Below are 12,500 nucleotides of genomic sequence, written 5' to 3' on the forward strand. Positions count from 1 at the left end.
AATTTTCTGTCCAAAAATGATGCAGAAAAATTAATCCATGCATTTGTTACTTCTAGGTTAGACTACTGCAATGCTCTATTTTCCGGCTACCCGGATAAAGCACTAAATAAACTTCAGTTAGTGCTAAATACGGCTGCTAGAATCCTGACTAGAACCAAGAAATTTGATCATATTACTCCAGTGCTAGCTTCCCTACACTGGCTTCCTGTTAAGGCAAGGGCTGATTTCAAGGTTTTACTGTTAACCTATAAAGCGTTACATGGGCTTGCTCCTACCTATCTTTCCGAGTTGGTCCTGCCGTACATACCAATACGTACGCTACGGTCACAAGACGCAGGCCTCCTAATTGTCCCTAGAATTTCTAAGCAAACAGCGGGAGGCAGGGCTTTCTCCTATAGATCTCCATTTTTATGGAACAGTCTGCCTACCCATGTGAGAGACGCAGACTCGGTCTCAACCTTTAAGTCTTTACTGAAGACTTATCTCTTCAGTAGGTCATATGATTGAGTGTAGTCTGGCCCAGGAGTGTGAAGGTGAACGGAAAGGCTCTGGAGCAACGAACAGCCCTTGCTGTCTCTGCCGGGCCGGTTCCCCTCTCCACTGGGGTTCTCTGCCTCTAACCCTGTTGCAGGGGCTGAGTCACTGGCTTGCTGGTGCTCTTTCATGCCGTCCCTGGGAGGGGTGCGTCACTTGAGTGGGTTGAGTTACTGACGTGATCTTCCTGTCTGGGTTGGCGCCCCCCCTTGGTTTGTGCTGTGGTGGAGACCTCTGTGGGCTATACTCGGCCTTGTCTCAGGATTGTAAGTTGGTGGTTGAGGATATCCCTCTAGTGGTGCGGGGGCTGTGCTTTGGCAGAGTGGGTGGGGTTATATCCTTCCTGTTTGGCCCTGTCCGGGGGTTTCTTCGGATGGGGCCACAGTGTCTCCGGACCGCTCCTGTCTCAGCCTCCAGTATTTATGCTGCAGTAGTTTATGTGTCGGGGGGCTGGGGTTAGTTGGTTATACCTGGAGTACTTCTCCTGTCTTATCCAGTGTCCTGTGTGAATTTAAGTATGCTCTCTCTAATTCTCTCGTTCTCTCTTTCTCTCTGAGAACCTGAGCCCTAGGACCATACGTCAGGACTACCGGGCATGATGACACCTTGCTGTCCCCAGTCCGCCTGGCCTTGCTGCTATTCCAGTTTCAACTGTTCTGCCTGCGGTTACGAAACCCCTACCTGTCCCAGACCTGCTGTTTTCAACTCTTAATGATCGGCTATGAAAAGCCAACTGAGAGACCTGAGCCCTAGGACCATACGTCGGGACTACCGGCCGTGGTGACTCCTTGCTGTCCCCAGTCCGCCTGGCCTTGCTGCTATTCCAGTTTCAACTGTTCTGCCTGCGGTTATGGAACCCCTACCTGTCCCAGACCTGCTGTTTTCAACTCTTAATGATCGGCTATGAAAAGCCAACTGAGATTTATTCCTGATTATTATTTGACCATGCTTGTCACTTATGAACATTTTTGAACATCTTGGCATGGTTCTGTTATAATCTTCACCCGGCACAGCCAGAAGAGGACTGGCCACCCCTCATAGCCTGGTTCCTCTCTAGGTTTCTTCCTAGGTTTTCGCCTTTCTAGGGAGTTTTTCCTAGCCACCGTGCTTCTACACCTGCATTACTAGCTGTTTGGGGTTTTAGGCTGGGTTTCTGTACAGCACTTCGAGATATTAGCTGATGTAAGAAGGGCTATATAAAATAAAATTGATTGATTGATTGATGTCGAATTTGATATTCCTTTTGATGGCATAGAAGGCCCTTCTTGCCTTGTCTCTCAGATCGTTCACAGCTTTGTGGAAGTTACCTGTGGTGCTGATGTTTAGGCCGAGGTATGTATAGTTTTTTGTGTGCTCTAGGGCAGATGGAATTTGTATTTGTGGTCCTGGCAACTGGACCTTTTTTGGAACACCCATTATCTTTTGACTTACTGAGATTTACTGTCAGGGCCCAGGTCTGACAGAATCTGTGCAGAAGATCTAGGTGCTGCTGTAGGCCCTCCTTGGTTGTGGACAGAAGCACCAGATCATCAGCAAATCTCGCTCTCTTTCTCTCCCCTCCCAGCCTGTTTCTCCTGCTTTGTGATGGTATGAATGAGGGTCTGGGTCAAGCCAAGGCTAGCCAGGGTCTGGGTTCAGGGTCTGGGTTCAGGGTCTGGGTTCAGGGTTTGTCTCCAGTCAAGAAGAATAGAATAGGGTCTCTGACTCCCTCCCTGGTCTCACTGTGGTCCTCTCGGAGACTCCCTCCCTGGTCTCACTGTGGTCCTCTCGGAGATTAGAGGGTGAGAATCACTCCCTCCCTGGTCTCACTGTGGTCCTCTCGGAGATGAGAGTCACTCCCTCTCTGGCTGGATTTGAGAGCTTTTGATTTTCCTTTATGGAAAAAGTGGGAATGAAAGTCCTCATCACCAATATGTCCTGCAACTGTTCAAACATTTTAAACAAATTTAAACAAACTTGTTATGCATGATTAATCTGGGAGTTATCACTGTGTACAGTACATTAACTGTTTACATACATTACACTTAAGCCTTGACATGCACAACACTGGTTAAAATGGTTGACTTACTGTGTTTGTGTCTGTGTGTGTCTCTCTTTCCCCAGACCCCCAGTGCCTGGGCAGAGGAGTGTGTTGAGAAGAGGAGGGCTTCTCACCAACGTTCAGCCTCCTGGGGAAGCAGTGACCAGCTTAAAGAGGTATGTAATTTAATATAATATGCCATTTAGCAGACGCTTTTATCCAAAGCGACTTACAGTCATGCGTGCATACATTTTTATTTTTTGTGTATGGGTGGTCCCGGGGATCGAACCCACTACCTTGGCGTTACAAGCGCCGTGCTCCCCTCCTTCTCCTCTTCCTCCTGGGGAAGCAGTGACCAGCTTAAAGAGGTCAGGGACAACACTTTTAGGACCTCCTCCTCTCTTCCTCTTCCTCCTTTGTTCCATTCAGCCGTGCTAGAGGGTTGTAGGCGGGAGAGGGGGTGAAGAGGATGAAGGGCTGTAATGACAGTTGACACCAGGCTACAGATGTAGGATCTTCATATCAGCCAGTTTCCTAAAGCAGGAAAATAATCCTGCAGCAACAGGAAATGTGAATTATTATTTGGATTATAATTAGTGGACATTTTTGTAGGGGTTGGTTGATACATTTTTCGATAGGGCAAATGAAGTCTGAAAGGTGGAGGTAACAAACTGTAGAAGCCTTTTTTAAATTCTCATTAACATAAGAGTGATCAAATTAAGATTCTACATCTGTACTCCTGGTTCACTGAAAACTGAATAATATGATAATGACTCAACGCCCTCACCCTCCCCCATCTGCCCCCCCCCCCCCACAATGCCCAAACTTTACAATGACTCTCAGAGGGGTGAGAGCAGGCCAGCCCCAGCCCTCTACACCCCTCCATCCCCTTCCCTCATCCCATGGTCACATCCTCTCCTTTCCTCTGGCAGGTTTATAAACTCGCCTGTCCGTCCTTCAATTCTTCTATTCTTCCTCCCTGTCTCTGTCTCGTCTTTATTGGCATGGGAAACGTGTGTTAACGTTGCCAAAGCAAGTGAAATAGATAATAAACAAAAGTGAAATAAACAATAAATATTAACAGTAAACATTACACTCAGAAGTTCCAAAAGAATAAAGACATTTCAAATGTCATATTATGTCTATATACAGTGTTGTAACAATGTGCAAATAGTTAAAGTACAAAGGGGAAAATAAATACACATAAATATGGGTTGTATTTACAATGGTGTTTGTTCTTCACTGGTTGCCCTTTTCTTGTGGCAACAGGTCACAAATCTTGCAGCTGTGATGGCACACTGTGGTATTTCACCCAGTAGATAAGAGAGTTTATCAAAATTGGGTTTGTTTTCGAATTCTTTGTGGATCTGTGTAATCTGAGGGAAATATGTGTCTCTAATATGGTCATACATTTGGCAGGAGGTTAGGAAGTGCAGCTCAGTTTCCACCTCATTTTGTGGGCAGTGTGCACATAGCCTTGCTATTGAGAAAGGCCGCCGTAGGCAGACCTGGCTCTCAAGAGAAGACAGGCTCACTGAGTCTGTACATAGTCTAAGCTTTCCTTAAGTTTGGGTCAGTCAGAGTGGTGTTTGTCCCATTTTGTGAATTCTTGGTTGGTGAGCGGACCCCAGACCTCACAACCACAAAGGGCAATGGGTTCTATAACTGATTCAAGTATTTTTAGCCAGATCCTAATTGGTATGTTCCTTTTGATGGCATAGAAGGCCCTTCTTGCCTTGTCTCTCAGATCGTTCACAGCTTTGTGGAAGTTACCTGTGGTGCTGATGTTTAGGCCGAGGTATGTATAGTTTTTTGTGTGCTCTAGGGCAACGGTGTTTAGATGGAATTTGTATTTGTGGTCCTGGCAACTGGACCTTTTTTGGAAAACCATTATTTTTGTCTTACTGAGATTTACTGTCAGGGCCCAGGTCTGACAGAATCTGTGCAGAAGATCTAGGTGCTGCTGTAGGCCCTCCTTGGTTGGTGACAGAAGCACCAGATCATCAGCAAACAGAAGACATTTGACTTCAGATTCTAGTAGGGTGAGGCCGGGTGCTGCAGACTGTTCTAGTGCCCTCGCCAATTGATATATATGTTGAAGAGGGTGTGGCTTAAACTGCATCCCTGTCTCACTCCACGGCCAATTTGACATTTGCTCAGTACATTGTTTTCACTGAGGAAATGTACGAGTCTGCTGTTAATGATAATGCAGAGGATTTTCCGAAGGTTGCTGTTGACGCATATCCCACGGTAGTTATTGGGGTCAAATGTCTCCACTTTTGTGGATTGAGGTGATCAGTCCTTGGTTCCAAATATTGAGGAAGTGGTTTATCCATACGTCTCCATTTTGGATAGATAACTCATCGTGTTGTTTGTTTAGTATTTTCCTAGATGTGGTTAGAGTCTATGGATTTTCAATTACATTGAGCTGATTTCTGACATGCTGTTCCTTCTTTTTCCGTAGTGTATTTCTGTATTGTTTTAGTGATTCACCATAGTGAAGTCGTAGGCTCAGGTTTTCTGGGTCTCTATGTACATTGGGGAGAACAAGTATTTGATACACTGCCGATTTTGCAGGTTTTCCTACTTACAAAGCATGTAGAGGTCTGTAATTTTTATCATAGGTACACTTCAACTGTGAAAGTCGGAATCTAAAAAAAAAATCCAGAAAATCACATTGTATGATTTTTAAGTAATTCATTTGCATTTTATTGCATGACATAAGTATTTGATACATCAGAAAAGAGGGAATGCTGTCACCTCCAGGTAGGTGTTTGTCCCCCTGGGTGCTGAGGGTGACAGGTTCTTGTCCAGTTCTGGCATTTAGGTCGCCACAGACTAGTACATGTCCCTGGGCCTGGTAATGATTGATTTTCCCCTCCAGGATGGAGAAGCTGTCTTCATTAAAGTATGGGGATTCTAGTGGGGGGATATAGGTAGCACACAGGAGGACATTTTTCTCTGTTGAGATAATTTCCTTTTGAATTTCTAGCCAAATGTAAAATGTTCCTGTTTTGATTAATTTAATAGAGTGAGTTAGGTCTGCTCTATACCAAATTGGCCCCTGAGTCCCTTCCCTGTTTATTATATATTATATTTATATGTTAGTCATTTCTCTAGTGTAAGCCAGTTCTTGATAGAGAGGTAAGAATGAAAACCAGCAGACACTTTAGATCTCAATGACCAGCTGTGATTGTGAATATGACGGATCTATGATGTAAGTCATGTCTACCATGATTTTTCCCACACACACACACACGAGTGGAATGAACACGTTCCCAAACCAAAACACAGGTTACAACGGTTTCAAGGCCATGTGTAGCTACACACCCACATGAAACAATTTTTCTTCAGAGCACTCTTGGTAACCGCTTATAACCACAATAATAATCACATTTCTTCAAACCCCATGGAACACATACATATTTATATCGCTGTATAAAAAAAGAAAGGAAGTAAAAACTCAGTGCTCAGAATGTCTCTGCAACATGTTGAGTAAGAGAGGCAGCGAAAGGGGACATTCATTATTGCAACACCCAGGAAGTGACATCATCCTCCTCTAATCTCCTTAAAAATGGCCAATCCTGGATGTTGGAATGATCACATGACCAGATGCAGCTTTGTATTACCTTCTCCCTCTTCTTGGTCTCTCTCTCTCCTTCCAAGCCTCCACTCTCCCTCGTTGGTTGAGGCGCTAAGGCTGTCGGAGGGACGTCGGTCACATCTGTTTCACACCAGGTCGTTTGGTGGATGGGACTACCAGCTCTCTGTAACCTAGAGGGCAATTAGTGGGTCCATCTCCTCTATACCATGTTTCTTGTAGGATGACAATGTCTGTGGGTAGGAGTGGCATAGGTCTGATCTCTCGCTCTCTCTCGCTCTCTCTCTCCCATAAGTAATAGATCCCAGATCCATACATTTTCCAGTTTTCACACACTGATAAATCACAGCGATAACCTCTTGATAAATCAGTGATAACCTCTTGATAAATCACAGCGATAACCTTGACATCAACTTTTTCTCCATTATATTACCCTTATGGCGGTGGTCCTTAGTGATGTGCTGTGAATGAGAGAGACGTGTTTCTTTTTGCCAGCAGCTCAACTCAAACCAACTGTCAGAGTTAATAATTATTCAGGAAACTGAAGAATCACAGTGTGAACACTTTTACAACACAGGGTTAAAACACCCATCACTGTGTGTGACTCCTCAGTAGAATTCAAAAGAGGAAGTATGAATCATGTTCACCATATTTCATTATATTAGCTACATTATTTCAAAGATTTGGCATGGGTCCCGAGATCCTGAAAAAAGTTATACAGCTGCACCATCGAGAGCATCCTGACCGGTTTCATCACCGCCTGGTAGGGCAACTGCTCGGCATCTGACCGTAAGGCGCTGCAGAGGGTAGTGTGTACGGCCCAGTACATCACTGGGGCCAAGCTTCCTGCCATCCAGGACTTACAGTTGAAGTCGGAAGTTTACATACACTTAGGTTGGAGTCATTAAAACTCGATTTTCAACCACTCCACAAATTTCTTGTTAACCAACTATAGTTTTGGCAAGTCAGTTAGGACATCTACTTTGTGCATGACACAAGTAATTTTTCCAACAATTGTTTACAGACATATTATTTCACTTATAATTCACTGTATCACAATTCCAGTGGGTCAGAAGTTTACATACACTAAGTTGACTGTGCCTTTAAACAGCTTGGAAAATCCCAGAAAATGATGTCTTGGCTTTAGAAGCTTCTGATAGGCTAATTGACATCATTTGAGTCAATTGGAGATGTACCTGTGGATGTATTTCAAGGCCTACCTTCAAACTCAGTACCTCTTTGCTTGACATCATGGGAAAATCAAAAGAAATCAGCCAAGATCTCAGAAAAAAAATTGTAGACCTCCACGTCTGGTTCATCCTTGGGAGCAATTTCCAAATGCCTGAAGGTACCACATTCATCTGTACAAACAATAGTACGCAAGTATAAACACCATGGGATCACGCAGCCGTCATACCGCTCAGGAAGGAGACGCGTTCTGTCTCCTAGAGATTAACGTACTTTGGTGCGGAAAGTGCAAATCAATCCCAGAACAACAGCAAAGGACCTTGTGAAGATGCTGGAGGAAACAGGTACAAAAGTATATCCACAGTAAAATGAGTCCTATATTGACATAACCTGAAAGGCCGATCAGCAAGGAAGAAGCCACTGCTCCAAAACCGCCATTAAAAAAAGCCAGACTACGGTTTGCAACTGCACATGGGGACAAGGATCGTACTTTTTGGAGAAATGTCCTCTGGTCTGATGAAACAAAAATAGAACTGTTTGGTCATAATGACCATCGTTATGTTTGGAGGAAAAGAGGGTGCTTGCAAGCCGAAGAACACCATCCCAACCGTGAAGCACAGGGGTGGCAGCATCATGCTGTGGGGGTGCTTTGCTGCAGGAGGGACTGGTGCACTTCACAAAATAGCATGAGGAAGGAACATTATGTGGATATATATTGAAGCAACATCTCAAGACATCAATCAGGAAGTTAAAGCTTGGTCGCAAAAGGGTCTTCCAAATGGACAATGACCCCAAGCATACTTCCAAAGTTGTGGCAAAATGGCTTAAGGACAAAGTCAAGGTATTGGAGTGGCCATCACAAAGCCCTGACCTCAATTCTATAGAACATTTGTGGGCAGAACTGAAAAAGCGTGTGCGAGCAAGGAGGCCTACAAACCTGACTTAGTTACACCAGCTCTGTCAGGACGAATGGGCCAAAATTCACCCAACTTATTGTGGGAAGCTTGTGGAAGGCAACCCGAAACGTTTGACCCAAGTTAAACAATTTTAAAGGCATTCCCACTGGGAATGTAATGAAATAAATAAAAGCTTAAATAATTCATTCTCTCTACTATTATTCTGACATTTCACATTCTTAAAATAAAGTGGTGATCCTAAATGACCTAAGACAGGGAATTGTTACTAGGATTAAATGTCAGGAATTTAAATGTATTTGGCTAAGGTGTATGTAAACTTCCGACTTCAACTGTCTATACTAGGCGGTGTCAGAGGAAGGCCCAAAAAATTGTCAAAGACTCCAGCCACCCTAGTCATAGACTGTTCTCTCTGCTAACACATGGCAAGCGGTACCGGAGCGCCAAGTCTAGGTCCAAAAGGCTCCTTAACAGCTTCTACCCCCAAGCCATAAGACTGCTGAACAATTAATCAAATGGCCACCCAGACTATTTACATAGACCCCCCCCCCCCACCTTTGTTTTTACACTGCTGCTACTCGCTGTTTATTATCTATGCATATTCGCTTTACCCCTACCTACATGTACAAATTACCTCGACTAACCTGTACCCCCGCACATTGACTTGGTACCGGTACCCCCTGTATATAGCCTCGTTATTGTTATGTAATCTTATTGTGTAACTTTTTTTTATTTATTTTTAACTTTATTTAGCAAATATTTTCTTAACTCTAAGCATTTCACGGTAAGGTCTGTTGTATTCGGCGCATGTGAGATTTGATTCTTTATTGACAATAGACAACTGATTTTAAAAACAAGCCTAAACAAGGCCCAGTTATGAGCAGATCAGCCGAACCACATGGAGGCCTGTTCATTCATCCCTCTCCTTGGGAATGTGACGTGTCCTTGCAAAGTAGTGGATTCTCCTGCTTTAGGAGCTGGTTGAAGAGCTGCTTTAGGAGCTGGTTGAAGAGCTGCTTTAGGAGCTGGTTGAAGAGCTGGTTGAAGAGCTGCTTTAGGAGCTGGTTGAAGAGCTGCTTTAGGAGCTGGTTGAAGAGCTGGTTGAAGAGCTGCTTTAGGAGCTGGTTGAAGAGCTGCTTTAGGAGCTGGTTGAAGAGCTGCTTTAGGAGCTGGTTGAAGAGCTGGTTGAAGAGCTGCTTTAGGAGCTGGTTGAAGAGCTGCTTTAGGAGCTGGTTGAAGAGCTGGTTGAAGAGCTGCTTTAGGAGCTGGTTGAAGAGCTGCTTTAGGAGCTGGTTGAAGAGCTGCTTTAGGAGCTGGTTGAAGAGCTGCTTTAGGAGCTGGTTGAAGAGCTGCTTTAGGAGCTGGTTGAAGAGCTGCTTTAGGAGCTATCCATTTCGTTGATAATGAAAGAGAGATGATGCTAATGTGTCATTAACTGGTACAGCTGATTCATTGAAGTGACCGAGGCCCCTCTAGATCAATAGGACATCCGATTCCTCCACAAAACAACACCCAGTCTCTGTCCACTCCAAACATCCCTCTGAGGCTGGGGCAAGCTGGGGGGGAATAGAGGCGTGGAGGGGTGGAGGGGTGGATCAGAGAGCTTGGTCAGTGTGGAGGGATGGCTGTAAGGGGGTATTGGGGTGGGGGGCTGAGTTACCAACCAAGGGGGGGGGGTCTGGGTCAGGGTAGTGGTGTGTGTGGCTGGGGGGGGGGGGGGTGGGTCAGGGTAGTGGTGTGTGTGGCTGGGGGGGGGGGGGGGTCAGGGTAGTGTGGTGTGTGGCTGGGGGGGGGGGTCAGGGTAGTGGTGTGTGTGACTGGGGGGCGGGGGTGGGGGGGGTGGGTCAGGGTAGTGGTGTGTGTGGCTGGGGGGGGGGTCAGGGTAGTGGTGTGTGTGGCTGGGGGGGGGGGGTCAGGGTAGTGGTGTGTGTGGCTGGGGGGGGGGGGGTCAGGGTAGTGGTGTGTGTGGCTGGGGGGGGGGGGGTCAGGGTAGTGGTGTGTGTGGCTGGGGGGACGGTTGCGTGGCATCAGTGTAAAGTATAATCACACAGGAATATACTGAAGCACTGAAAATGGGTCTGCATGGGGTCAGAGAGCTTCTAGCCTAATTATACAGGAACAGAAACCACCTGTAGTATTTCCCAGTTTACTGTAGGGGGTTATCTACTGTATCAAGGGGGCTTGTCACTCACTGCCACTGTCTTGGTGGATGATATTACGTACATCCACTGGGCAAAAGTTCACACTCCAAGAGCATTATACATGTAATGAAATGGTTCACGCATGAATAAGGGAACCCTTATCAGTATTCTTGGTTCAGGTATGGTCATTGGAAAAAGTATTTTGGACCAGTTCCTCCCCTGCCGCTGACTGTCTCATCTCTCTGTTGTCTCTCTCCAGATTGCTAAACTGAGGCAGCAGCTCCAGCACACTAAGCACAGCAGCCGTCGCCACGGAGACAAGGAACACAGATCACCGTTCAATGGGAACCATGCTGCTATCCACCAGGTGTGAGCATGGCAGGGCCAGGCCAGGCCAGGACCCATAAAGCCATAGAGATTGAGCCAGGCCAGGCCAGGACCCATAAAGCCATAGAGATTGAGCCAGGCCAGGCCAGGACCCATAAAGCCATAGAGATTGAGCCAGGCCAGGCCAGGACCCATAAAGCCATAGAGATTGAGCCAGGCCAGGCCAGGACCCATAAAGCCATAGAGATTGAGCCAGGCCAGGCCAGGACCCATAAAGCCATAGAGATTGAGCCAGGCCAGGCCAGGACCCATAAAGCCATAGAGATTGAGCCAGGCCAGGCCAGGACCCATAAAGCCATAGAGATTGAGCCAGGCCAGGCCAGGACCCATAAAGCCATAGAGATTGAGCCAGGCCAGGCCAGGACCCATAAAGCCATAGAGATTGAGCCAGGCCAGGCCAGGACCCATAAAGCCATAGAGATTGAGCCAGGCCAGGCCAGGACCCATAAAGCCATAGAGATTGAGCCAGGCCAGGCCAGGACCCATAAAGCCATAGAGATTGAGCCAGGCCAGGCCAGGACCCATAAAGCCATAGAGATTGAGCCAGGCCAGGCCAGGACCCATAAAGCCATAGAGATTGAGCCAGGCCAGGCCAGGACCCATAAAGCCATAGAGATTGAGCCAGGCCAGGCCAGGACCCATAAAGCCATAGAGATTGAGCCAGGCCAGGCCAGGACCCATAAAGCCATAGAGATTGAGCCAGGCCAGGCCAGGACCCATAAAGCCATAGAGATTGAGCCAGGCCAGGCCAGGACCCATAAAGCCATAGAGATTGAGCCAGGCCAGGCCAGTACCCATAAAGCCATAGAGATTGAGCCAGGCCAGGCCAGGACCCATAAAGCCATAGAGATTGAGCCAGGCCAGGCCAGGACCCATAAAGCCATAGAGATTGAGCCAGGCCAGGCCAGGACCCATAAAGCCATAGAGATTGAGCCAGGCCAGGCCAGGACCCATAAAGCCATAGAGATTGAGCCAGGCCAGGCCAGGACCCATAAAGCCATAGAGATTGAGCCAGGCCAGGCCAGGACCCATAAAGCCATAGAGATTGAGCCAGGCCAGGCCAGGACCCATAAAGCCATAGAGATTGAGCCAGGCCAGGCCAGGACCCATAAAGCCATAGAGATTGAGCCAGGCCAGGCCAGGACCCATAAAGCCATAGAGATTGAGCCAGGCCAGGCCAGGACCCATAAAGCCATAGAGATTGAGCCAGGCCAGGCCAGGACCCATAAAGCCATAGAGATTGAGCCAGGCCAGGCCAGGACCCATAAAGCCATAGAGATTGAGCCAGGCCAGGCCAGGACCCATAAAGCCATAGAGATTGAGCCAGGCCAGGCCAGGACCCATAAAGCCATAGAGATTGAGCCAGGCCAGGCCAGGACCCATAAAGCCATAGAGATTGAGCCAGGCCAGGCCAGGACCCATAAAGCCATTGAGATTGAGCCAGGCCAGGCCAGGACCCATAAAGCCATAGAGATTGAGCCAGGCCAGGCCAGGACCCATAAAGCCATAGAGATTGAGCCAGGCCAGGCCAGGACCCATAAAGCCATAGAGATTGAGCCAGGCCAGGCCAGGACCCATAAAGCCATAGAGATTGAGCCAGGCCAGGCCAGGACCCATAAAGCCATAGAGATTGAGCCAGGCCAGGCCAGGACCCATAAAGCCATAGAGATTGAGCCAGGCCAGGCCAGGACCCATAAAGCCATAGAGATTGAGCC

General features: G+C 47.1%; 1 protein-coding gene across 1 annotated transcript in view; it reads left to right on the plus strand.

Annotated features, from left to right (window-relative positions):
- fam117bb (family with sequence similarity 117 member Bb) overlaps positions 1-12,500 on the plus strand; it is a 123,828-nt gene that overhangs the window by 71,892 nt on the left and 39,436 nt on the right. The window contains exons 3-4 of the mRNA XM_084161406.1: positions 2,638-2,730; positions 10,658-10,765. Of these exons, the coding sequence (XP_084017532.1) occupies positions 2,638-2,730; positions 10,658-10,765 (201 nt within the window). The remainder of the gene's footprint in view (positions 1-2,637; positions 2,731-10,657; positions 10,766-12,500) is intronic.

Source organism: Coregonus lavaretus (genome assembly GCF_964263955.1).
Source record: "Coregonus lavaretus genome assembly, chromosome: 5".
Lineage (NCBI taxonomy): Eukaryota > Metazoa > Chordata > Actinopteri > Salmoniformes > Salmonidae > Coregonus > Coregonus lavaretus.